This window comes from Canis aureus, chromosome 16 (assembly GCF_053574225.1).
Source record: "Canis aureus isolate CA01 chromosome 16, VMU_Caureus_v.1.0, whole genome shotgun sequence".
Taxonomy (NCBI): Eukaryota; Metazoa; Chordata; class Mammalia; order Carnivora; family Canidae; genus Canis; species Canis aureus.
This window is the reverse complement of record NC_135626.1, coordinates 14681587-14707897: the sequence shown is the minus strand read 5'-3', so window position 1 is coordinate 14707897 and position 26311 is coordinate 14681587. Positions and strand designations below refer to the sequence as shown.

At 58.3% G+C, this 26311-nt stretch overlaps 2 protein-coding genes and 1 long non-coding RNA gene across 13 annotated transcripts in view; 2 read left to right on the top strand and 1 right to left on the bottom strand.

The window, feature by feature from the left end:
• Positions 1-5269, top strand: part of SGSM2 (small G protein signaling modulator 2) — a 35883-nt gene extending 30614 nt beyond the window's left edge. For 5 of the 6 annotated variants that reach the window (XM_077851724.1, XM_077851722.1, XM_077851726.1 and 2 more), the window contains 7 exons: positions 642-1028; positions 1283-1407; positions 1853-1935; positions 2148-2257; positions 2680-2776; positions 3282-3449; positions 3656-5269. In XM_077851724.1, coding sequence (XP_077707850.1) covers positions 642-1028; positions 1283-1407; positions 1853-1935; positions 2148-2257; positions 2680-2776; positions 3282-3449; positions 3656-3744 — 1059 coding nt within the window. In that variant the 3' untranslated portion in view covers positions 3745-5269. The other variant, XM_077851727.1, reaches the window with a different exon arrangement.
• Positions 5270-7561: 2292 nt separating this feature from the next.
• Positions 7562-23217, bottom strand: MNT (MAX network transcriptional repressor). 2 transcript variants are annotated; one of them, XM_077851728.1, is made up of 6 exons: positions 22704-23217; positions 16850-17423; positions 16228-16269; positions 16003-16114; positions 11002-11194; positions 7562-10861 (listed from the first exon to the last, which is right to left on the bottom strand). In XM_077851728.1, exons 1-6 carry the CDS (start codon positions 22774-22776, stop codon positions 10107-10109), a joined length of 1749 nt encoding a protein of 582 aa, XP_077707854.1. In that variant the 5' UTR covers positions 22777-23217; the 3' UTR covers positions 7562-10106. The 2 variants fall into 2 exon arrangements, with proteins under 2 accessions (XP_077707854.1, XP_077707855.1); XM_077851729.1 differs by lacking the exon at positions 22704-23217 and having other exon boundaries at positions 16850-17876.
• Positions 15896-26311, top strand: LOC144285924 (uncharacterized). Of its 5 annotated transcripts, none has more exons than XR_013354062.1 (8): positions 15896-16038; positions 16495-16616; positions 16797-16965; positions 17337-19679; positions 19968-20220; positions 23730-23875; positions 24378-24929; positions 26236-26311. It is a non-coding gene; the product is annotated as an uncharacterized LOC144285924 (long non-coding RNA). The 5 variants fall into 5 exon arrangements; XR_013354060.1 differs by having other exon boundaries at positions 16792-16965; XR_013354063.1 differs by lacking the exon at positions 16495-16616.

The following is a 26311-nucleotide window of genomic DNA, read 5'->3' as shown; positions in this document are numbered from 1 at the left end:
TCTTATCTTCCCTAGGACATGTATACAGTTTCAAATCAGTAGAACAGGTTACCTTTCACTTGCTACCCCTCCTGAGCTTGTGTGAAGCCCATGTAACTGATTAGGCACCTACTAGAGAAGTTTCCTAGCTTGTTCTGCTAAACATCCAGTACTGAACATAAGGAAGAACTTGTTTTCCTAACACTCTCAGGCTGCTGCCCACTTTGGCCACACCAAAGCTAGTGGCAGCCTTCATTAGTACACAGCTCCCCTAACCTGAGGCGGCCTTGTGACTTCGGGGCTTTGTAGTATTACACACTGCTCACGTTGGCTGTCGAGTGTCTGAGCCTCCAGCTCCCCTTCCCTGCAGCCGCCACAGAAAGTCATAAAGTCCTGGATTGGTTCCCGCTTTTTCTCTGGCCCTAGAGAGGGGCCGAGGCAGGGGACCAGATAGGGCTAAAGATGGTGTTTTTATGTATGCCTGGAGCCTGATTGCTCTCCAGCCGGTCGCAGGGGTCAGAAGGAGAGGCTGGGAAAATTGGGTGGGGGCGCGGTGTGGAGGCCGTGACATTGTCTGGTTCGGACCCCCAGAAGGAGACAGCAAGCTGAGGGAAGGTGCTGGAGTAGGAGTGTGAGCCCCACCATCTCTTCACCCCCACCAGGTATTTATCTCTGTGGATGACCTGGAGCCCCCACCGCCCCCGGGCACTGAAGATTGCAGAGCTGAGCCTGAGCAGGAGCTGGGAGCAGGGCCCTTGGGCTCCACCGTGGTGGGACAACAGCAGTCCGTGGAGTTTGACTCTCCAGACTCAGGACTGCCATCCTCTCGCAATTACTCTGTGGCCTCAGGCATCCAGTCGAGCATAGATGAGGGGCAGAGCATGGGCTTCGAGGAGGAGGATGGCGGTGGGGAGGAAGGCTCCAATGGGCCAGTCCCAGCAGCCGGTGCTTTCTCCGAGTCCCAAGATCCCAGCCAGCAGAAGGCCCCGCAGGCTAGGGAGCTGGAGGCAGGGGAGGAGCTTGCGGCCGTGTGCGCTGCTGCCTACACTGTAGGTGGACATCCCCTGGGCACTGTTCTCAGCCAGCCCCAAAGGCCCTCCTGACACCCTGAGGCTTGGGGGTAGGGGTTGGTGGGTGGCAGATGGGGGTGCCCTGACTGTCCTGTGGGGGCCCTGGGCCCATCCCTTGGCATCCCCAGAGGGTTCTGTTCTCAGAGTCCCTTGGTTCCTGCATTTGCTGCATTCCTGTATATAGGCATCCCTTCCAGCCCCCACTGACGACTCAGGGCTACCCACTCTTCCAGATAGAATTACTGGATACTATGGCCTTAAATCTGCACCGCATAGACAAGGATGTACAGCGCTGTGACCGCAATTACTGGTACTTCACGACCCCCAACCTCGAGAGGCTCCGAGACATCATGTGCAGGTGCCACTGTGGGGCAGGGTTCAGGATGGGAGGCAGGGCCTCTGCTGTGTGAGAGGTTAGGTTGGGCAGGGGCCCTGCTCCTCTGCCTCGCACTGCATCACACTCAGCTCTCTGTCTGGAACACTTTCCCTGCCATGCCCCCCACCCACCTCACCCCACCCCTCCCCTCTTCTTTCTTCAAGGTCTTTCAGATCTCAGCTTCAGCCATACTTCTCCAGGAAGCCTAGCTGATTGCCCTCACCTCAGCCTGTTCATTGTGTCTTTCCTTGAGCTCCCGAGTGCCTTGAGGATGGAGGCCATGGGTGTTTACCACTGTACTAGTACTTTAGGACCATAGAAGGGCTGACTTCTGGGTAGCAAGCTGCTCTAGGAACCATCTCCCAAGGGGTCCCCGCAGGGAGCACAGGATGGCACACCCATAGTGACTGTGTACCCGGCATTTCAGCTACGTGTGGGAGCACCTGGACATAGGCTATGTGCAGGGCATGTGCGACCTGCTGGCACCTCTCCTGGTCATCCTTGACAACGGTGAGGGACCGGAGCCGGAGGTGGGGGTAGACAGTATTCCCAGAGTGCCATTGGGATTGGGCTGATACAAGCTGGAGAAAGGGAAGGAAGACCAATAGGTCTGGAAGGGTGGGGATGTAAGCCAGCCCTGTCCTCTGGGCCACAGGACACCCCCTGTAAAGTGAGGCACTGGGGTCACCTGCCTTGCCAGCCTCACACCCATCTCCTCTCAGATCAGCTGGCCTATAGCTGTTTCAGCCACCTCATGAAGAGGATGAGCCAGAACTTCCCCAATGGGGGCGCCATGGATACCCACTTTGCCAACATGCGCTCCCTCATTCAGGTGAGGTCAGCAGCTGCCTGTGGACTCATGACCAGGCACCACTGGGCTCATCTATCATCCACAGGGAGGCCAGGAAGCATTCCAAAAATGTCCTTTCCACATAAGCTTAGTATCTTTCACTTAAAGAACTATTGTTTTCAATGTTACAAGCATGTCAGTATGTGAATACTGTGCTCATGAAACTTCTGGTGAGTGGTGTGATTGACAGTGAATCAAACACCCAGAAAATTGTACAATTCCAAAAAGAGTACCTCCCAGAGAAATGGGTGGAGCAGCAGAGCTTAGCCTTCGCCCAAAGAGACCAGAGGGTCTCGGGAGCCAGGCCCACAGCCCCCTGCAGTGGACGAGCTGGGTGGAGCACACAGGGGTGGCTGCAGTGGCAGCAACAACTCAGCTCCACTCCCTTTTTTTACTTCTGCAAGATCCTGGACTCCGAGCTGTTCGAACTGATGCATCAGAATGGAGACTACACCCACTTTTACTTCTGTTACCGCTGGTTCTTGCTGGATTTTAAGAGAGGTAAGAGGTGTGGGATGCATGGTGGGGCTAGCTAGGGTCAGGGCAGTGGGAGATCCCTCTCCCCAGAGTAAGTGGTTACTAACCATAACTGCACTTAGGAACCCCCTGGGGAGCCTTTTAGACACACAAGTGCCTTGGCTCCACCTAACACCAGACTTAAGAAGTGTGGCTGCCTAGGCATCCACAATTTGACGAGCTCCTGTGATTCCAAAGTGCTACTAACAATCACCCTAAGCCAATGGTTTTGGGGCTGTTTTCAAACCAAATCTCAAGCAGCAAGGCCTATAAAAGAAGAGCCGCTCCAGCTGACAAGAGTGCAGGTGTGCTGGAGTCATAGAGGAGAAAGGCAGGGTCTGGACCTGGGGTACAAAACCCTACTGGTGGACTAGGCTCTGTGTAATGGGGAGAATCCCAGGACTTTGGGCCCTGGAGCTGTCTCCACATTTGGCTCCATCCAGAGGCCCCTGGGGAGCCAGGCTCAGCCTTAGCTCCTTACTATCCTCAGAGCTGGTATATGAGGATGTGTTTGCTGTGTGGGAGGTGATCTGGGCAGCCCGGCACATCTCATCAGAGCACTTTGTCCTGTTCATCGCACTGGCCCTGGTGGAGGCCTACCGTGAGATTATCCGGGACAACAATATGGACTTCACCGATATCATCAAGTTCTTCAATGGTAGGAGCTGCTCCAGCCATCCTGACTGCCCCCAGTAGGGGCATGGGGGCCTCCACTCCTGGCCTGGGCAGGGTGGGAGGGGCTCTCAGAAATCCCCAGTCCCTTCCCAGGAAGCAGGTGGAAACAGCAGGCTGGGCAGCCACAGGGCTCCTCCCAGACTAGTGCCCCTGCTCCAGCATCCCCACAGTTATGTGTGTTTCCCCCAGAACGGGCTGAGCATCATGATGCCCAGGAGATCCTGCAGATCGCCCGTGACCTCGTCCACAAGGTGCAGATGCTCATAGAGAACAAGTGAGGGCTGCGGCCAGGAAGCAGCAGCCAACGAGAGCCTGGGCTCCGGGCCCCCAGGCCCGACAGGGAGAGGTGTGGGGCAGCTGAGACTGCCAGACCCCCAGCTGGCCCCGCCTGCCCACCTGTGTTCCTACTAACAAAGTGCTTGTGAGCCTGGGATTCGACTCCAGGCGGTGCTGGCCCTGTAAGGGCAAGTCAGGGGGCCTGGATGCCTTGGTCCAGGCAGGGCAGGGGTGGGAGGTCAGCCTCAGGGAGTGGCTGCCTTGGGGGGCACCTACTCTATTCCCCTCTCAAACACCTGAGACTAGCCCCCCCGTCACCTGCATCCTCAGCCTGGACTGCTCCTCATGGCCTCTCCTAGGTCGGCCTGGGCCCTATAGAGTAACGGGGCTGTAGCTGCCTGGCCCCACCTGGCATGGGTCATGTAGGTGAACCAACAACTCTGCACTGTATCTCTTCTTCAATTCCCTTTGCAGGCAGAGTGCACATACCCACCCCAGCCCCAGTGGGGGCAGCCAGAACAGCTACCAATTCAGGCATGTGTCCCTGGTGCAGGAGACTGTGAGGCAGTCAGATGTGGGCCCCAGGTGGGAGCAGCCCACCTCAGCAGCACTGCCACTGCCTTTGGCCACCTGACCAAAGGTGACCCCGTGCATTGCCCATCTGTACAGAACGCCCACATGGCATCTGTACGGTTTCACTCTCACAACCTGGCTCTTGCTTTATACATTAGTTGCTTCCCTGACAACTGTGTAAGTGACACTTAAGCCAGCCAGATGATCTGCAATGCAGTGGGAGCACTCACTGTCAAGAAGAATCCCAGGGTGATTCTTTAGGGAGGAAATCCTCCCATAGCGTCCTCTTAGGGATAGGCTCTGGAGCTTTGGAGCAGCCCATTGCCTGTCTCAGGCATCTGCTGAGTCCCTGGATCTGGAGGAAGAGGAGGATGACTGGGTCTTCCCTGTGTGTCCCTGGTGAGAAGCAAGGCTAGCTCTGCCTGCCACGTGCTTCTCAAGGTGTGGAGAAGCCTAGAGACCCAGAAATCCTTTTGGAGGAGCATCACTCATAGGGATGCTAGGAAGGGCCTACCTCCTAGGCACGCTGCTTGCTCTGTCATCCCCACTTCCCCTCTACCACTCAACACAAGAGGCTAAGGCTTTGCCCTGGGGCCAGGAGGCCACTCTGCCACAGGGGCAAGGTCCTGTCCAGTAGTCACCTAGATCTGGAGACTTCTGGCATTTGAGAAACAAGGAAAGGGCCCAGCAGCCCTGCTGCATCCAGCACAGTCTCCCCAGCCCACCCCTGTCCTGGGCACTGCACAACCTTCCTAGGGGCCAGCTGCCCCACTGCCTAACCCCCCTTGTTTGTGAGTCCTTGGCTGCCACCAAGCATGGTGGCCATTGTGTGCCTGCCTTAGTGACTCAGTGGTTTCGTGAGAGGCAAAGTATGTATGGTTTTTGTTTGTTTGTTTGGCTCAGAAACTATACTCATCAGTGTTAACAGACCAATAAACACAGCATTTGGCAACATTTGAGGCTTTGGGGGCTGCTTGTGGGCTGGCAGTGGACAGTGACTTTGTGTATTGGGAAATTCTATAAGCTCCACAATTGAACTGTAAAGAGGGCCAGCCCCACAAGACAAGGATGGTGAAGAGAGAGAACCAAAGTTTCCAGGAGAGAGGGACCTCAGCTGTGGGCTGGTCAGGGGCAGATGCGACAGCCAGACCCCAAGTACTCAGTGGGGGAACCCCACCGCAGAGCCAGTGGTCCTATCTCACACTAACCAATGACCTGTCCAGCCTCAGGATAAGTATAGGTCCCTGTCCCACTCCTTCCTCAGCCTGCCTGCCCTCTTGGCCAGCTACAATGAGGAGTTGATGCTTGAATGGGAATCTGCAGGAGCCTCCTGGCCTCTCCAGCCAGTGGGGGAGAACCCTGCCCCTCTGGCCCTGGCTCTTGCTCACTGAGCACGCTGAGCTGCCTGCTTCAGGCTGGGGCATGAGAGTGATGAGAGTGTCAGGAGGGATCAAACCTGCTGAGGCATGGAAAGGGCCCAACTATAATAGTAGGTTCCCAGCTGCCTTCCCCCACCCCAGAGGATTACTGCTATCATCAGTGGCTCTGGGTGGAGGGCTCCAGCCACAGCCACCAGCATGTAGTCTGGTCTAGATGACACAGGGTTTCTGGGCATTAGGGCCTGTTACCTACTGACAGCTGCCAAGGCAACAGAACTAGTTGACATGGGGAAATCGGGCCAGGGAACCTTATAAGCCCCTCAAGGCAACCTCCCCACAACCCCCCATCCTGTTGCCCAGAGCAATCAATTTCCAGTGCTAGGACTCACTTTAAAGAAATTCACCAAAGGCCCCTGATAAACTAGCCTGGGAATGGCCTGGTTCCTTACTCCCCTGCTCCTTCTCCACCCCGAAGTGTTGGCGCACTCTGTCCCCCTAGCTGGGCTTCTAGGACCAGAGGGAATCCTACAGCCAAAGTGATGGGTGTGCTAAGGGCAATGCCACAGGCAGATTAAGAAGTAGGAACACCTCCTCAGGGAACCCTCCAACCCTAGAAGTCCCTCTCACATAGAGCTGCTAAATGGAAGCTCCTGGATTCCTACTCAGGACTTTTTGTATTCCGTTGCTCTGATCACAGGCCCATCTCTTGCAGGCTCCAGCTGAGCCGGGGGAATTTCTACCTGCCCTTTAGAGTGATAGCCCTCAGACGATACTGGGTCATCACTACCAGGGACAGAGTCTTCACCTTCTACCCAGTGCTAGACACCATGACACTAAATATGCACTCAGAAAATACCAATCCTAGGCCTTCCCTCAAGTTAAGGGACTCAGCGCTTCCTGGAGCTACCAGCAGAGGGAGCCAGCATCTCAAAAGTGAAAGCAGAGGTGGGGGCACTGGGTCCAGCCTTTCTCGAGGCTGGTGCTTCTTCAGAAAGGGGACCCTGAGACATTTGTGGCCACCACTTCCTTCCCCAAGGATAACCCATCCCAGGAAGAGATGCGGAGTCTGTTCCTCTGGCTGGGCCTGGGAGTGGGGAAGGTGTGGTCAGGGCATTGGACGAGGCAGCCAGCCTGCTCTATGGCTCAGCCTTTCCTCACCTCCCCACTCCCTCCAGAGACAGCCTGCCAAAGGGCTGTTTTCCCCTGAACTGGGAGAGATGTCGTTATAAGGACAAGAGTCTTCGAGGCCCATCTTAGAACATGGTTCTTTGAGTCCTGACCTCCAACTACTTCCTTTTTTTTCCCTTTCCCTTATGGACTCCCTAGATGACCTGCCCTGACTCACCACCTCAGAAGCACATCTCCTCTCAGGAAGCCTCTTACTCTTCTGTGCATAGATCCCCTCCACTTTCCTACTGGAATTTCCTCAGGTTAAGGAGCTCCAGGTCTACAGCAGGCCCAGGCCAGCTAGCTGTGTGACCCTAACAAGTCACTTGGCCACCTCAAACCTGTTTTCTCACCTGCCACAACAGGGCTAGTTCTTGGCTTATTTACTCCACCGTGCTGTTAGGAGATGAAACAAGATAGTGTTTGTAAAAATGGTTTGGGGAAGTGGAAAGTATTACAAAAGTCTAAGATGAGAACTGCAGTTCTCAGAGCTTGCTTGGGACTGAACATTGGCATTAGAGCCAGAAGGTCCCAAATCTTCTCTAAAATTGACCAGCACTGAGCTGCTTGAGGACCTGTGCCCCTCAAATGTCAACAGGGTCAGGCCCCCGAGGCTTCTTGCTGGAGGTCCTTCCCAAGAGGTCTGGGGGCCTCCTGTTGCAACACAGTGACCCAGATGCCATAGCCTGGCAGCTCCATCTCTGGTTTCAGTGCAGGTTTATTCAGTTTTATATTTTATTCCAGGCAAGTGCTTATTACATGGATAGTATTCATGTCTCAATACCTAAAGTCTTGGAGCATGAACAGCCACTAGAATACAGTTCAATAGTAAAAATACAATATGTACAAAATTAGGGTTTTTTGTAGGGTTTTTGTTTTTTTCCCACACAGCAGATGTATCCAAACACATAAAAATCTCTACAGTCTGGGGTCGCTACAGTTTATATTTCAGGAAACGGAGACACAGTGACCAGAGTCCTCACTGTAAACAAGGGCCACCTCTTTGGGGGATGGGGATGGGACCCTGGGATGGGGGAGAAGCTGTTCCTGGAGAGCCAGGGCTTTAGTAACCCTTAATTCCCCTCCAGGCACTCCCTGCCCTTCTTTGGCCCCCCAAGGAACCAACCTCCCCCTCTCCCCGAGGTAAAGGCTCCCAGCCAGTGAGCCACTCCTAACGTCAAAAAGTAAAACACGCATGAGAGGTAAGGTGTGTGTGTATGTGTGTTTGTGTGCGCGTGCACGTATGTACACACGCGCGCGCAGCCCCCAGGCTGGAAGGGCTAGGGAGGGGAGGGGCAGGCGGTCCCACAGGGTGAGGACAGATGTGGTCCTGACAGCTCTCAGAAGGGAGATGCCCAAGGGAAGGGCTGAGCGGTGGCTGCCCTCTAGGGCACACAGCATCACAGCGTTCACAAACAACAACAAAAACAACAGCAACAACACCCATCGTCACCAATCTGGACATAGTCATTCGGCACTAGATTCGAAGGCCCCCACTGCTAGGGGTGGGGAGGGGCAGGGGCGGTGAGCGGGCGGATGAGGTATCTGTGCAGGCCCGAGAGGCCACTGGTTGACACACTTTCAACTCTGAAATGGCCTCAGAATGCAGGGAGGTGAGCAGAGCCTGAAAGGAAGGGCAGGTCCCCTGATGCTTCTCTGTTCCTGGGCACCAGGCCCAGCTGGCTCCCTCTGCTCTTGCAGTCCCAATCACTCAGGGAAGACTGTAAACTGGTTTCCCCAAGAACCAGGGTGGCAGGTGGTGGCTGCAGGAGCAGGAGGGCAGCAGGCTTGTGGGGTGGAAGTGCTATGCTGAGGTGGGTGTGAGGCTCCCTCTTGGAGGCCTCTGGGGTGACCATAGGCCTTCCCTTTCCCCACCCCAGGCAAGACCAATGAGAACAGTCCCCTGGGAGGTTTCCAGGACTAGGAAGGAACTGAAAGGGAGTTAAGTGTCCTGTCCCCTGCCCCCAGCCTATCAAAGCAAACTTCACAACTAGAGACACTGGCTTTCTCTCCCCACAAAGGTGTGTGTCCAGGTGGCGAGCTGAGTGTGCATGTGTGTACAACTGAGCATGTGTCTGACACAAGGCCACTTGTAATAAATACCCACATAAGAGAGAAGCCAAAGCAGTCAGCAGAGGCAGAGGTGGGGAAACCAGCACGCCCTGCACACAGGCCCCCTCACTCCTCCCCAGCCCAAGCTCAGTGCGGCCCTAAGTCCAACTAAGGGCCTTCCTCAGAGGGAGGTGGTGGCCCACTCAGAATAGCTCACTGCAGAAGCAGGTGTTCAGGGGGAAAGACAGAGATGACACCAAGGACAGATAAGTTGGGGCAGAAGTAGCAGCCCTCCCTGCCCTGCAGGTTGCCAGGGCATCAGGAAAAGGGCTCCGGGATTTGCCCCAGCCCCTAGATTTTAACTTCCTGATGGCCTCAGCAGTGTGGCTTCAGGCTCCCAGGACCCAGACCAGATGCCAGTTCACTTCTCTGAGCTAACAGGGGAGTGCACAGCACTGAGCAGAGGCCAGGGACCTGGGGCAGAGAATGGACAGCACCCCTCCCCTTTGCCTTTGGGAAACCAAGAGCCAGATCCAGGGATGGGGACAGGTCCAGACCCAGGCCAGGGGTGTGGAAGGGCAGCATGGGGGCAGGACAGCCAAGCCCACCCCTCCCAGCAGAGTGGCCACTTCCTAGGATCTGTCACCTTTAGAGCAGAGCCTCCTGAGCACCCAGCTTTCTGGGCCAAGTTGCTTCGGTTCTGCCCCCTAACCACCACCCCCACCGCCCCCCCCAGGCCTGGGCAGAGAAGGCCACGGCTCAGGATAGAGGGCCCGGGCACTCAGCCGCCTCATCAGCTAGAGCAATATAGCAGCAGCAGCACAGGAAGGCAGGCGGGGTAGGGAAGTGGGGAGAACACAACACCCACACGCACGGGAGGCAGGGGACAAGGTGGGGAGGTGGGAACATCACTGGAGCTGGCACCAGGCCAGACGAGGGGCACATTCACCAAAGCATCTCATCACTTAAGTCCTAGTGCAGTGGGGTCACACCCTGCCCCGCGCCCAGCTCCCTGGGGTGGCCCTCCCTCCCCTGGCTCAGAGTCTCTGCACCCCCTTCCCCTAGGAGGCCTGGGGGTGGGTGTGGGTGGGGCGGGCCTTGGCCTGGCTGGAATGTGTGGAGCTGGTGGGTGGGAGAGTGGGGGGTGGGTCCCCCTCCCTGCCCCCACTGGGGGCCTCTGAGTGGCCTCATCCTCAAGCCAGCTTGAGCGTGCTGACCGGGAAGGAGGGCATAGTGACCATGGTCACAGGGTTGAGCACTGTCTGGCCCACCAGCTGGGGGTGGTGCACCACCTGAGCCCCCACAGCTGGCTTTGCCATGACAGTCGCTGGGGGCCCCAGCCCAGCTGTGCCATTCACTTGCTGGTGTGAGAGGGTGTGGGCGATGTGGCTCACTGCTACAGGCTGGCTCACCGCCACGGGCTGTGGATACAGGGGTAGCTGGGAGCCAAGGTGGGCCACATGGTTGAGGGTGGCAGGGTGCACTGTGATGTGGCCAATGGGAGGTGTGGCGGGTGCCAGCTGCACAGCAGGGCTGGGGGCTGAGGGGGCAATGTGGGCGATGTGCTTGCCGCCCGGCCCCTGTAGAACGTGGTTCACAGTCTGGATGACTGAGGCATGGGTGGTGGCCGTGTGGGCGATGACCGTGGAGCCTCCTCCAGCTGCAGCCACCAGATGGGCTGGAGCAGGCACCAGCGTCTGGGCGGGGGCCGGTGGGGGAGGAGGGGCTGGCAGAGGTGTCTTCTGCTGTGGTGGTGGCTGCTGCCCAGGCAGGTGGACAGGAGACAAAGCCACAGGCTGGGAGTGGGAGTGTGGATGGGGAGGCAGAGGTGCGGGGGCGGTGCTGGGCGGTGGCTTCGGCAGCTCCGGGTGGGGGCGATGGCTCAGTTTAGGTGGGCCCAGGCCGGCCTGGTCCTCCTCCATATCCTCATCTATGTTGTCCTCACCCTCTGTGGGGAGACATGGGGACAGGGACGGGTCAGAAGAACTTGGGAAACAAGAGGCTGGAGTAGTAATAAATGCCCCTGGGGCCTGGAGACATGGGGCTGGGGGACAAGGGCCGGGCCAGGGAGGGGCATGTAGGGCTCACCAGAGGCTGTAGAGGTGGAGGCCTGGTCGTCCTCCGGCTGGCCAGTCTGTCGGAGCACACGGTCAATCTCCAGCACGTCCATCCACTGGCTCAGCTCGTGCTTGAGCTCTGCCAGCCGCTGCTGTGTGGCAATCTTCTCGCGTGCCAGCCGCTCCATCTCATGCTCATATTCCTTCTCCTTCCTCTTCAGAGACTGGAGAATAAGGCAAGGGCCCGAAGGATACCCTGAGCAGGAGCTAGAGGGCCCACAGTACTGCAAACCTGCAAACCTCTCCCCACAAGTGTCCCCACCCCCATCCAGGCTGCAGGTCACTCCACCCCCAGGCACCACTGACTGCACAGATGCAGGTTGGCCTCTCCCCCGCTCCCACCCGCATCTACTTTGTGCGGGAGAGCTTCCTGGCCTCTGGCCCCATCCACCCTCCTGGCAGCCTCTTCCGGCCATTCTGTGGAGGATAGGAGGGGTAACAGTCACAGCTAGGGTGCTGGTCACGCCCCCGCCACCACTCATACCACGCTGTCCGGCACCATGCCACAGGCTACCCTCCTTGGAACTCATTCCCCAAAGAACTCCAAAGGATATTGCCCTTCTTTCCACAGCATCATTCATTAGTCTCAACTTCAATGTCCCCAAGGATGGCCCTCAGACCCTGTGCTCTGTGGCACCCCCCACCCCTGTGTATCTCCTCTGGACCTGCCTCCATCTCATTCATCCTGGGCAGCTGCTGGCTCTCCCCACTCCGCTCAGGCCGGGACTGCTCCTGCCGCCCCACCTACATGGGCTGCCTCTCAGAAGTGTCCAAGGCCGTCCAGATTCCCCAGGCTGCTGAATGATCCCCGGAGCCCTGGAATGTGTCCCTCCTTCCACACCTCTAGCTGGTTGCACTGATCAGTGAGAAATGGCTCAACAGCGTCTCTGATCTGAGCACCACTGGACATTTTCCTCCTTCACCACAAGTTCCAGATGGTTCCCGCCCCATAACACTGGGAACCCCCCCCACCCCACCCCCCCCACCCCCCCCCCCGCAACTCGGAACACCAGCAGGCAGCTCCCCTGGCCGTAGAGCCATCGCTGCCTCAATTGCTCCTGAGCTGCTAGCTTCCAAAGTTTGCCGGTCACGGCAGGTACAGGACCCAGTGACCCTTCATACACCAAATTATCCAGCTCGTCTTAAGTTTTCCTCCCTGAACCCTGTCTCATACACAGATCCTCCCTTCTCACCCCTCTACATCTCACCTGCTTGTACTCCCAGACCACACCTGAGCCCCCACACCTTCCCCATCCCACACCCTCACCAGTGAGTCCTCTTGCCCTGGAGCCCTTCCTGATATGGCTCCATATACTTCACCATTTAATAAGACTGGCAGGATTTAATCAGACACTGGCTCATGTGACCCCCCCTAAAAACTTCATGTTCTGTTTTTCCACCTCAATCTGTCCCTGTCAAACATTGTAAAAGCAAGATATTCTATAATTAGCTTTTTTCCCCCTGACCCTACCAGTGGCCAGAAGTATGCTTATCCCAGCCCCAGGGGAAGGATCTGTGAGGATGTTGATTCCCACTTCTATCCTGTCTCTCTCCTTTATCACAGCAGAATCAGTCACCCGTTAGACTCGAGTTTCCACTGATTCTATTTACTACGAGCAGTTTTACACCAACCTTCCTGACTGTTCACTTGCCCTTCCAGGGTATGGCAGCGTCTTCCAACTTCACCCAGTAAACTTGGTCTGATTTCCCTACACTCCTCCTGTAGCCTCACACTCCTCATATTTCTGACCTCACCAGAAAGAAATGCCTTAAACTATTAGTGCCCACAACATGTAACCCAGATTTGACCATACTCTGTTCTGGCCTGAAACTTGGTACTTTACAATTCTGCCAGCAGTCCCAGGCCACACACAGCCTCCTCTATGTCCTGGCTTTGAGATTTAACTTGGTTCTCTACATAGTTCTGCCAGAAAGATCCCTCCCTTACATATACACATCTCACCAGGCTTCTCACCTGGCTCTACCCTGAGAGGCCAGTGTTGGACATGACATCAGATGAGGCCATATCAATAATGGGGCCTGTGGTGAGTCAGCTAGCTACCACTTCAGCCTGGCTGCAGGGGGCTGGAAGTGGCAGTCCTAGCAGGAGAGTAGATTTCTGGCGCTGAGGGAAACTCAGAGGCCAAGACCTCTTCTTCTTCACTAGCCTAGTTCTCCAGAGACCTAGAAGCCCCTGCAAAGTTTCCCCAGGGTCTAGCTCTTGTCCACATTGCTTCATTTTAAAACATTTCATAAGACTGGCTGGATGCATAGTTAGGTACCTGCCTACTCCTCTTTCTGGTTTTGTTCACTTCACCATGGGTTTCTTCAAATCCTTTAGCATCTTCAAGCCATTCTGAGTGGGCTGGGGGCTATAGCCTTCCTACCTCAGCACACACCCAAAGCCTTTGCTCTACACACCTAATGTGGTCTCTCTACTATTCCCTTTTGACTCCCATCTAGTGCTCTGCGGCCCTCATCTCTACATGGCAACCCTCATGACCACCTTTACTTTCCAAAACTGCATCCCCCTCCTTCCTTCTGGAGAGGAGCCGGCCTGTGCTAGGCCTTCTGCCATCTGCTGTGCCTAGGTCACCCTGAAACCTTCAGGTCTCAGCTCGAATGCCCCTTCCTCAACAATAACTTCCCTTGCTCCCCAGAAGAAATTCTGTGATCCCTGTCCCTATTACATCCTCATGGCACAGGCCTTAGTTTAAAATCTGCCATCAAGGGCAGCCCGAGTGGCCCAGCAGTTTAGCGCCGCCTTCAGCCCAGGGTGTGATCCCAGAGACCTGGAATTAAGTCCCACGTCGGGCTCCCTGCATGGAGCCTGCTTCTCCCTCTGCCTGTGTCTCTGCCTCTCTCTCTGTGTGTGTTTCTCATGAATGAATAAATAAAATCTTAAAAAAAAATCTGCCACGACTGAACCAGTAAAGATACAGACCATACTTTGTTCTTTGTTCCCTGCTTTATCCTCAAAATCAGACACAGAACTGTCCAAAGTACCTAATGAATAAACGAATGAGGTTGAGGATTTACAAAACCTTGTAAGTTTTCTGTTTCTGCTTCCACCGTCAGGACCTGTAGAAATAGATCTCTATGAACAGCCCTGGGTACACCTCACTGCCTACTCAGCCCAGGCCCATGTCTGCTGGTTCTACTGAGTCTCTGCTTAAAATTTATTTTCAAATCCAGAGATCATGCAAGCAAGGCTCTTCCCCCTAAATATGCGTCTAGAAAGTACAATGTGCTTCCTACATCTCAATAATTGCCATTGAATTGGTATTTATAGAAGGCCAATCCTCCTAACATCCCTATGGTAAAGATATTATTTTTTCCTATGTAGCAAAATGGCAGCACAGAAAAAGCTGATATTCACAGAAAACGTCACCGCATTTGGACAAGAATTTGCTCGTAGGCCATAGGATTGTGAACCACTGAAGAACCAGTAACATTCCCAAGCCCAAGTTCTGCAAAAACAAGCCAGAAGTAGGCCTCCTGGGGACCCTCCAAACCCCACCCCTCCGGCCCCTCCTCCTCCAGGCCCGGCCGGCCGCAAGCGAGGCCCCGCCCCTCCCGGAGCACGCGCGCACCCACGCGGACCCGGCTCTGCAGCGTCACGGCCCGCCGGCCGCACCCCGCCGCTCGGCGCGCGGAAGCTCCGCCCCCAGCCCGGCCCCGCCAATCCGCGAGCCCGGCCCCGCCCCGCCCGGGTGCCGGGAAGCAGGCTGGAGCCGCGCCAGCCACTCCCCCTCCGCAGGGCGGGCGGAAGGGCGGGCGCGCGCTCGCGGGAGGCGGGGAGGGAGCCGCCGGCTGGGAGCGGACTCCGGTTACCTCAGGGCTGTGACCCCGCAGTCCTGGCCGGGGGAGGGGCGAGGCCCCGCCTCGGGCTCCTAACGCGGTCGGACCCCTCGGCCGCCCCCTCCGCCGGGGACCAGGCGCGCGGCAGGAGCGCGCCGACCGGGAGACCCCGAGCCTCCCCCGCCCCCACCCCGCGCGGGCAGGGAGCGCGAAGCCCCTCCCACTGCCCAACGGCTCGGCTCCAACTCGCGTCTCCGCGGCAGCCAAGCGTGGCCGCCCGCCCCACCCCCACAGCCTCCTTCCCGGCACGCGGAAACCTCGGCCGGTTTCCAGGGAAACCGAAACACAGGGCCGTCATGGCAACAGTCTTATCTGGCGGGCGCCCCCCACCCCGTACTGCAGAGGGAAGCCAGTGCCCAAGGCGGGGGGTGGGAGGAGGCACAAGGCCAGGAGGGCCCCTTGAAAAGAGGCTCTTAAAAATCCAAGCAGGCGGAGAGCTTGGTTTTCAAGGGTTCGGTGACCCCAGGGTTATTTGGTCGCCCAGACCGCCACACTCCCCGGTCTCCAGGTGTCAGCCCCAAACGAGTCGCGGCGCCTCGACGCGCTCGCTGGATCGCAGTCCCTCGGGCTGGAGTGGGGGGCCTCGCCGGCGCGCCGCCTTCCGCCAGGAGCCACGCCCAGGGGACTCCCCACCCCCCCGCGAGCGACACTCCCGGGCCGAGTCCGGCTGCCGCCCAGGCACCGCGGGCGGGGTGGAGGCGCCGGGCCGCTCCCCGCCCTCCTCAGCCGCGGGGGCACCAGCGGCGTCAGGCAGGAGCGCGGGACCGGCCGCCCGGCCGCCGGGTTTGAACACCGAGCTGCGCGGGCGGCGCAGATGGCAGGGCTCGCGGGGCGGCCGGAAGGGGGCTGGGGGAGAGGGGAACGCCGCGGCCGCCCTCCCCCGCGCACGCGCACGCGCCCCCCGCCCCCTCGCGGGCGGGGAGCCCCGCTGACGTCAGCCGAGCCATGTGCTCCGCGCCCGCGTGGAGGCGGGCGGGGGAGCCGGAGGGGGAGGGGGGAGTGAGGGCGGGGCGGGCCGCGGCGAGGGGAAGAGGGCGGGCGGGAGCCGGGAGGAAGCCGGCGCCGCGGCCGCCGCCCGCCCTGCTCTCGGCGGAGCCTCCCTCCCCCATACCTGGATGTACCGCAGCGCCGTCCGCAGCACGCTCAGGTTCGACGTCTTCTTGTCGTCCACGTTGGGGATGTTGCGCTTCAGGGTCTCAAAGCATTCCTTCAGATGGGCCCTCCTGGGGAGAGGGGGAACGCTGGTTGGCCCGCGACTGGGGGGCGGGGAGAAGAGGCCCCAGGGGGGCTTGGGGGACCAAGGGGGGGCCAGAGGCACGCGCGCACGCACACACACCTGTTCTTCTCCAGTTTGTTGTGGACTTCTCTGGTTCCGATCCTGAAACCCAGACAGGAAGGAAGTTGAGGGAGGAGGGCCCAATTAGGTGGTCTTCTGCCCCCTGCTCCCACTCCCCGATTGCCAGTTTGCTCCCCACATTCTGTACAAAGCAGCAGTGGGAGATGTTCAGCCTGTGTAGAGGCACATACAGCCCCTGGACGGCACGCGTATGCTCATAAATCACAATCCCTTTAACCCTCCATCTTGCCCTTGTCCACCTGTGAGGAATCGGAGGGCCTCCTGGAGCTCACAGAAATAGCCAGTTGACCCCAGCCCTCACCAAGAGGTCCTCATTCCAATACTCTCGCCAAAGGCCTGGAAATGCCAATGGGCCCATCCCTGAGCAGGTCAGAGAACACAGAAGCCTGACAACAGAGGGCAACAGCCATTACCCACTCCTGGGTGGGGATGGGCACAGGCACAGACCTGTCCAAATACGGATAAGATGCATCTCAGGTGGGGAGGGAGGACATGGCTTTGAAGAACTAGCTTAGGAGGGGCTACTTTCTTTTCCACATGGAGCCCAGAATGTGGGCAGTTCTCCATCCCATCAGCCCGGATTCAGCCACACCTCACTCACCCCCCGGGCCTCTTCTTCTGTTCGCTGGATTTGACTTCTTCGGCTGGTGCCAACTTCAGGGTCCCAAGAGTGGATGGCGGTGGCTGCTGGGGAGCCAGCTGGGTCTGGACTCCAGGGTGAGGTGCTATGGTCAGGATGGGTGTGGGGAGGGGCTGCAAAGGCTTGGGGCTGCCAGTGGGCGGAAGGGTGGTCTTGGAGTCTGGCAGCAGGGGGGCAGGGTTGGGCACCTGTGGCCTGGTGGGCAGGGGAGCAGAGTCCTTAATGCTGAGTCCAGGGGTGCTAACCAGGGCTGGCTGGCGAGGCGCCAGGGGCAAAGGCTGGGCGGCAGGAGGCAGGGGTGGGGGCAGAGGTTGAGGAGAGTTGGTCACGACTGGAATAGGAATGACAGTCAATGGGGTGGGGGTGGCAAGTGGCGGTGGGGGTGCTGGTGGGGGTGCTGGGGGAGACAGAGGTAGGGGTGGCGCTTCAATGCGGGGTTCCTCCACAGGCAGGGCATGGGCCAGCCTGGCCAGGCTGCTGGCCTTCTTCTGCTCTTGCTCCCTCTCCCGCTCCAGGCGAAGCCGCTCCTGCTCCTCTACGCAGAGAGAACACAAGGGACTTCTCAGTGGGCCAGCAGTCCTGGGCCCCAACTTCTGAAGTCTTCCACCATAACACATCTTCTGACTCTGTCCCAATCAGTGCTCAGTGACATGCCTGCTCAGCCTGAGAGACACCCAGCCAGGCACTTGGGCTAAGGGTTGGGAGCACAGCAGTGAAGAGTTTAAACACACCTGGTCTCTGCCTTTGGGGAGCTAGGCCTAGGGGGTGAGGGGAAGGACAAGTAACAGAGGATAAGGATCCAGGCTGGAGAGGAGAGGGGCTGTAGAAAAACAGAGCAGGAGGTTGGGGGCCTGGCAGCCTGAAGGTAGAGGGGTTAGACTGGGGCAGGGAGGTTCAGGAACAAGGCTGAGGGTACTGTGGTGACAGATAAGCTGGGCAGAGGCCAGTCAGCAAAAGGCCTCACAGGCCATCATGGAAGAATGGACTAGGGGTGGGACGGGGCGGCAGGCGAGGCGGGGGGGCTGTGCTGGACAGATCATGGCTTCTAGGGAAGGCCTTCAATAGTATTTACAAGTACCTTCCAGAGGGCAGGCAGCATCTTCATTTCAAGATGAAATAAATTAGCTCAGAGAGGCAATGATTTGTTGAGGATCACAGAGCAAGTCACAGGTAAAACTGAAACTAGACCCAGCCAGGAATTTTGACACCTGGCGGAGCCTATACCAGCTGTGTCAGCACGTGCTCACTAGGTGTCTGTCCACACACACACACACACACACACACACACAAACACACGTGCGCGCGCACCGCTGGGTCCCCACAAGAGTGCACGCCACAGGCAGGGCAGGGACATCACCTTCAGTTCACACATGAGGAAATGAGGCCCAAGACTCCCAAGGTCTGGTTTCCTTAGGGACCCCACAAAACACATTCGGTCCTTCTCTGACCTTTGTGGTCCTATAACTTGTTACTCCCAAATGCCCCCGTGTCCCCACCAGCAGCAGCACAACCAGAAAGGTACGAGGCAGGCAGAAAGAAAAGAAAGGCAGCCTTGCACCTGTCAGTTCAGCATCTCTCCTGAAAGCCCTGCTGCAAAGCAAGGCCTGCTCAGGACCTCCCTGAGCACACGGAAAGGGGGAGGGCCCTTCCTGAGCCAGAAGCATCTCTCCACCTCCACCCTGCCCTGCACTCTCCAGGTCCCACAGTTCTGGTTCCCTGGCTCCAGCTGGGAAACCCCAGGCCTGGGAGCAGGCTGGTCAACCAGCCCTCCTGCCTGTCAGGGATTGGCCACACTGCTGCTAACTGATCTGACGCTGCTAGCTGCTAACTGAACGGACAGGTAGTTGGCAGACACGCCTCAAACATACCACCCCACAAGGGGTGGGGCTGGAGGACCAGGTAGGCTCAGAGCCCCCTACGGAGGAGGGCATCAACCCCCAGCGCCCCACGTGTCTCTGGGGCTCAGCCCTTAGGACCACCAACCACTGGAGTGTGAGCCAGGACTGCTCCAAGCCCTTCCCTCCCACAGGGGAGAAGAGGCAAAGGAGGAAGTAGAGAAATGTGAGAGGGGAAGCACTCAGCGGTTTCCCAGCAGCCCTGGCCTCTTCCGTAGCTCCCCAGCCCTTCAGGAAGGGGAGCTGCCAGGCCTGCTCCAAGGCAAGGCCTTCTCTCCTGGGCCTTTCTGTGGCCCCCGCACTGGCTTAGGTTACAGGCCCAGAGAAAAACCAGCTCTCTGCCCTCCAGCTTCCCAGAGAGCACACTAGCCAAGAAGTCTGCGGAGTTCCTCCCGCCAGCTTCCCAGTCCATCCCCCACATTGCTCCCTATCCCACCCCTCTCCCCCCCTCCCACCCCATCCCCAAGCAGCTCAGGGCCCGACACACAGCCCACCTTCATGCTTCTGAGCTAGGACCCAAACTTTCACTGGCTTTGGGACCAGTGTTCCACTATCCCATTAGCAGTGGGACTGAGAAGGCCCCAAGCCCCAAGGACAGGTGTCCTGGGAACCCAAACTGAGAGAAAACCTCATAGTCCCCATATGTTAAAGCAACTGTACAGCTCACCTAGGAGATGGAAACCTCCTTCTCACCTACCCTCTCTCTTCCAGAGTCAGGCAGGTACACCTCACAGGTGCCAGGAAGGAGCCAGGTGAATGGCCAAACTCTATCACGCCTGGATCGGCATGAAAAATCTTGACTGATGGTGAAGAGGGGGTGTCCCAGGCCAGATCCAGCCCACCAAAAGCTTTCTGTCTCCTCCCCACCCAGCAGTGACCCTCTTCCAGTGCCCTGGGTAGGGGGAAACAAAGTGGGGGGGGGGCACGAACTGGCAGTCACTCAGGGGATGCCCTCAGGAACAACAGATTGAGGCTCTGTAAAATTTGCTCTGCTGCACCCATGGGTGCACTCCCTCTCCCACTCCCAAACACATACATACATGCTCTGACACCTTCCTTGGGCTTCCCAGAGGCTGGCCCCGGAGAATTTAGCATGACCCGTCGGGTGATTCAGGAGCCACAGGAGTCTACACTGGGTAGCCCCCAGTGTTCAGGAGGAACTCCCCCCTTCTTCATGCTAACAGGAGACCTGGTGCGTAAGGCAAGCCCCAGGATGTGACTAGGTCGGGTAGAAGAGGATCCTGTTTGGGCCATCTTCTGACTGCTGGAAATGAGCGGGCCTCCTCCTGACCACCTCTGCCCTCTCACATGCACATGTGCACACACATCCCCAGGTTCATCACATGAGCAGTCCGGCTCCCTCTGGTTGGGAAACCCACCCTGGACACTGAAAGGGCAGTGTGGACAAGAGGATCCCCATTCAGAGCTGCTCCTTAGGTACATACCCAGGCAAGCAGTTCTGGTCAGCAGGTCCACACACTATCCCTTCTCTCCCATTGTCCCCACCCCAAGTCAGAGGATAGAACTTCAAGGAGGGGGAGAAAAATGAATCTGTACCTGAGCTTTTGGGGTGAATCTGGCTTTGCATCATCCATCCCCTAAGACCCTCCTGCTCCACCACGAAGGAGCTGTGACTGGTCAGTTAAACTGGACCTCTACTCAGCTCCCTGCCCCGGCTTCTCACCACCGCATGGGAGGGGCAGGGCTCTGCTACTTCTTAGGAGAGAACCATTCCCAGGCTCCTTCACAGTGTCGCACACACCGACCCTGTCCTTCTAACTGCCAGCTCTGGATTTAATATTCTGGAAAGGGTGGGAGAGATGACAGCGGGGAGGAAGGGACAGGAGGGGGTGTCTTCTCCCCTTCCTCATAAGGCCAAGCAGCCTGAGGGCACAGTGAAGGTGAAGTGAGTGCTCCCTTGGGGCAACAGCAGGGTCAACCCTATTCCTCTAGCACAGTGCCTGATACACAGCAAGGACACAATAGATGCTCCTGAATTGCACTGTGTTGACGGTAGCAGGAAGGGACTCAAGTCTCTCCAATTCTGGTTGCACGCACCCCATCCCACGCCCTGTCGCTGCAAGCAGGACATTCTCCGTCACCACCAGCACTGTCCAGGGCCTGACCCTGCTCAGGACCCCGAAGCCAAGGGGGAGGGGCACGCGGGCTGATGTCCCGGCCCAGCAATTCCACAAAACCCAAGCACCTCAAGCTTACATATCTCGAGTGACTCCTGACCTTGAGAGGCCGGTCGACCGACTAGGCCGGGCGGACCCGCCGCTCCCCCGCCCCTGGCCCGCCGCCGCTCCCCTCACCCCACCCCCTCCGCCGCCGAGGCCGCGGCAAAAGCTGCAGGGCGCGCGCGCACACAACACACACTACTACCTCCTGCATGACTCATCACTGAAGCAACAATAGGCAGAGAGAAAGGAAAGGAGGGCGAAGCACCCTCTCCAACACAACCAACCCGGCAAAAGGGCTGGGGAGGGGAGGCTGCAGGGGACATGAGTCCCCAGATACTGCACACACACCGACCCAGGGCCGAGGCCCTCGAAATGGTCCGGGAAACGGAGGTCTTTCACTCCAGCCCCTATTCCTGCAGCACCCTGAAGCCGGGGACCACCGACAGGGCGGGTGGGAAGGGGAGCATCTGAAATCGTTTCCTGTCGAGGGAACGCCGAAGTTTGCCCCTTCTCAGCCTGGCTCATCCCACAATGTGGGTAGGCGTACTGCCGGGAGGTCCCGGTGAGAACGTCCCCCCCCAACGTCAGGGGGAATATGTGAGCTCTAAATGCCCCGCCGCCCTGCTATTCCGAGGGTTTCCCTCGCCCCAGGATCAAACACTGGAGGTCGGAGCGAGAACGGACAGGTGAACGCGGCGGCTCCTCCTCCAGCGCACAGGCTCTCCCAGGAGGAGCCCGGCGGCCGCAGCCAGGGCCCAACCCCGCGCCAGGCCACTCGCCAGCCCCGCCCCGGCCCCGCCCCCGGCCGAGCCGCTCCGTCCCCAGCGGGAGTGTCCCCCGTGCACGTGGTCGGAGGCGGGGCCCGTCCACGTCACCACCCGGTGTAACCAACGGGCTTGGAACGCAGGCACACGCAACATTCCAGCCGAGAGCGGGTTTGGAACGCGCAGACACGCCACATTCCACACCGGCTAAAGTGGGGCGCCGCGAGGGGGGCCCGGGGGCTGCCCCCAGCGACCTGCAGGCCGCTTCGCAGACACCCAATCAGCCAAGCTCTCCCCCAGAGCCCTGAAGCGTGACCCAGCCCAGCTCTGGGAGGCGGGGTCAGGCGGGGCTGGCCAGGATCATAAGACACGCGATGTCATTTCATTCTGCAAAGGCCGCCTCCGCCCCAAGCGGCGCGTAGCCCGGCCGGGAGCGCCCCCCGCACCCTCCCCACCGGGCCAGGGAAGCCGGGGAGCTGCTCGGCGTAGAGTAATTCCCACCCCCACTCCGTTACACACACGCCCACTCGTGTGCACTGTACACTCGCCCGTGGACACGTCCGTTCACGGCTCTCCTCGAGGCTCGCATCACACATCCCCGTGCACACACGCACGCACAGGCGGGTCTGCCACCCCCACGCAGCACCATCCCGCACCCCACCCCCACCGGCTCACACGTCGTTGCTGCGGAGGGCGCCGCTGGCCCCCGCGGACGGAGCCCCCGCGAAGGGCACACTCGGTGGCAGGCAGCTCCCACAGGAGCCGGTCCCTCACGGCATATTAACGAGCCCATTAATTACTGTTCCTGCCCCCAGCACCCCTCCCCGGGCGGCGGCTCCTGCGCGGACAGTGCGCTGCCTGGCGTCGGGGCCGCCGGGCTAGGGGTGCTGCCCGCGGTGTCGCACGGGCTCCGAGGCTAGGGTCGCGCGTCTCCCCGTCCCCGGTGCCCCAGGGGCCCAGCCCGGCCGCTCACCACGTGCTCTCTGTTGTTGCTGCGCTTGCCATTCCAGGAAGCGGGCCGCCTCCAGGAGCGTCTCTATGCTCATCGCGCCGAGAGCCGCCGGGGGCGCGCCGGGGCCGAGACTGCGGCCCGCGAGCCGGGCACAGGTCAGGCTGGCGGGCAGGCAGGAGGGCGGGATCACCTCCGGGGGGCGACAGGGCTGGGCGGCGCAGCGCACTCCGCAGGGAAGAACGGGAGAGCGCGGAGAGAAAAAATTAATGTTTTCCAAAATATTTGCAAAATAGAATTTGCAAATTAAAAAAATTTTGATGCAAAAAAACAAAAGGCGGCACTGCCTCCCTCCTTCCCCTCCTTCTCTTATTCCCCTCTGATGCCTCCCGCCCCGCGGCCCCCGGGAGTCCCGCCGACAAGAAAAGGCTTTGCAACAAGATGGCGAGGAGGCACCGACACACACAACAAGGGAAGGAGCCGCGCTGCCCCCGGCCGCCGCCCCCGCTACTACACCGGGGCCGCAGCCAAAGCCCGGACCGGAGCCCCCGCCCGCAGGGCCGCGGCGTCTCAGGAAGGGAGGGGCGGGGTCCCGAGCGGGACGGCCCCGCCCACCACAGACGGCGCGCGCACACGTGGCCCGGGTGGGGGCGGGAGGACACCCAGCCCTGCCCGCGCCCCGCATTTCCGCTTTCTCGTCTCGCCCCGCCCCGATGGCCAGCCACGAGTTGAGCAAGGGCTGCGTGTTGCGGTCATTCACAACGAGATGTGTCCTGCTAGAGGAAAAGAAGGATGGAAAATTTAAGACTTAAGTTAGCTCAGATAAGGATATTGTAGGTCAGGGAAACCTTGGGATGGTAGAGACTAGCCTGACCCCTGGGTCTCCGCTCCTTACCCACACGTGACCTAATTCCTGCAACCGCCCGGCTGTCGCAATTCCCCCGGGATCCGCCCGTGGGCGGAGCTGACGGCGGGAGGCTGCCAGAGACCGGCGGACGGAGCGGAGTGGTGATCCGGCTCCACGTCTTGTCTCCGTTCCTCCCCCCGCAGTGCGTTCGCATCCTATTAGGCGACGTCACCGGGCCGCGGGCCAATGGGCGGGCAGGACAACACGGCATGGAGCAGCTCCACATGGACACCCCGCGCCGCCAGCCTTCTGTTTAAAGGGCCAGTGTCTAACACGGTCACATTCGTGGGTGCGGATGGGTCCACTGAGAAGGGAGGGTGGGAGGCCGAGGGAAATTCTGCAGTCGTGCCCTAGCCTACCCTTTACTTATCGCCACCCTCCTTTCAAACCCAAGCTTCTCCTTTCTTCCCCTAAACTCTTGTCTTTTGTCCACGCATGTCTAATGTGGATGGCCCACAGGCCCCCGCCTGGCTCTGGGGCCGAGGCGGGGGTAGTTACGGCCAGGCAGACGCAGCCCAGACCAAGGGGGCGGGGCCCGTATCGGGAACAACAACGTGGAGGGCGGAAGCCTGGCCCTACCAGCGGCGGGGCAACCGAGGCCTCGGGCGGGGCGGGGCGGGGCGGGGCGCGGGCTCGGGCGCCCGGCCTGGCCTCCCCCGCGCTCGCTGATAGGGCGGGACCCCGGGCTGGCGCTCGCTGCCGTCGCTTCTTCCGCTAGTGTTTGGGGGCGCCTCCGAGTGCACCCAGAAAGTTACACCCTGTCAGCTTACCCAAATCCTCTCATTTTGCAGATAAGGAAACTGAGGCCCAGAGACCAGAGAGGACGTGTCTAAAGTCACTCAGTATTCCACTTGCTGCATTCCCCAGAGGGAGGAGTATTTATCTGATCCGCTGGACGACTCTTTTGAAGGCAGTTCTGGAGCAGGGCAACCAATTCGGAAAAAAATCATGGAGGAGCATCAAACTGCCTGCATGAGGCAGAGTTTGCCTACTTACCATGTTGTAGTCGGTTTCTCAAAATCTTCACCTAAAATCCTGCTGTTCTGCTTGTTAGGTGCAGGCCACACAAGCCCCACTGGTGCAGTTGGCGGGGACACAGAGGCCCCCTGAAGGCACTCTGGTAGTACTGGATGCCAGCAGTCCTAGGGCCCCTGGGTCCTAGCCTCAGATTCTGCTACCAGTTCAGAGTGCGACCCGGCCAGTTGGGTTCAGGGTCCTGCAACTTGGGCTTCACCATCATACAAAGCTACAAAGCAAGACTTTTTGAGGACGGCTGAGTGGCAGACCATCCTGCCGGTACATCTCATCACAGCCCATTCCATCCCCACTGTGCCCTTAGAGAGGTATGTTCCTATTTTGGAGTTTAGCTAGAAGCACAGAAAGCCGGTACAAACGCAGCCTGCTGGCTTTGCTCCTTTCCTTTGAGGGCATAATGCATACTAAGGAAAGAGAATCTGCACAGATCTTGGAAATCAGGAACCTAGTGAACAGAAGGAAGGGGGTGGTTTGCCAGCGGCAGTCTACAGAGGGCTCTGATCTTTGCACAGTTAATGCCCCAGAGTCTGTAGCTGAGCAGAGAGGCAATTGCTCACGTCCAGGTGCCACTAGCTTGGCTTATGATGGAGCTGTAAAGGAAGGTGTGGGAACAGCATAGCCCAGGTGCCCTTTCCCTGGGACAGAGAGATCTGTGCTGGTTATTTTAGATATCTGCCGCCTGCTACTAGTGTGGCTGGGCCTGGCCCTCTGCACAACCAAAGAACAGGACAGTTTAAAGGCAATACCAGATGTGTGTGTTGGGGTGGGGTGCTAAACAGGGTATGTAATATACATAATAGCCACCTGAAATCATGTTGTTGACCATATTTTCATTGTTTGGGATCAGCACTGTGTACTCTGTCATGGCCCAAGATTCTCAGAGAACTCCATCCAGCTGTACCTTCTGCCTTCCTCAAGTGCTCATAGCACTCACATAGCCCTGAAGTCTTGTAGAGGCTGAAGTCCAATTTTTGACTCTTCTTGTCAGATGCCAGCTCTATTCCATTAAAAAGGCACTCCTCTGAAAGGGAGCATTCCAAAGACACTTTTTATTTCGGGAGTGGGTAAGCAAGAGATAAAAGTGGGGTGAACAGAGTCAAATGGCAGCCTCTCCCTTGCCCCCAATACCCCATCTGCTCCAGAGCTTAGTGGAGATGCTTGCTATTTAAAACAAACAGCCTTACTGGCTTCACATGATCATCTGTTTATTTGGGTCATGTGGGGACAGCAGCCAGGGGATGTTAGGCAAAAGTAAGGGTTTAGAAAATAAGCTTTTTTTTCTGAGCCTGTTGTTGCCTACAGGAGCCTAAAAATGGCTGAACAGAATTTCTTACCAGTCAGGGTTTCCCCAACTGGGGAATGGGCAGTTGGGAGACTTAACAGTGGGGGTGTAAGCGGAGAGGGCAATGAATAGAGAGCCATTTAACATTTTAGCCCCAGCTTCTTGTTCCAAAGGGATGGAACTAGGGTAGAAGCTGGCAACTGTATTCATTCAAAGGAAAGCGAAAAGAAGTCTTCTGATGTTTCAGCAGAAAGGTGAGCACTTTGTGGGAATGATCCAAAGCCCGGCCATCTCCAAAAAGTTATACCTGAAGTTCTATTTTATGCTTCTAGGTGCTTAGGACCTTTGGAGCGGGAAGACACCTGGGCCACTCATTGTGTACTTGCTCATTAAAGGATTTCTATTTCA

Coding starts and splice junctions, on each gene's coding strand:
- MNT (XM_077851729.1), bottom strand. CDS start 17,505: ATGTGTTATGGTGGAAGACTTCAGAAGTTGGGGCCCAGGACTGCTGGC. Junction 11,195..16,002: donor CGGCGCTGCGGTACATCCAG/GTATGGGGGAGG, acceptor CTTATTCTCCAG/TCTCTGAAGAGGAAGGAGAA. Junction 10,862..11,001: donor CTCCACCTCTACAGCCTCTG/GTGAGCCCTACA, acceptor GTCTCCCCACAG/AGGGTGAGGACAACATAGAT.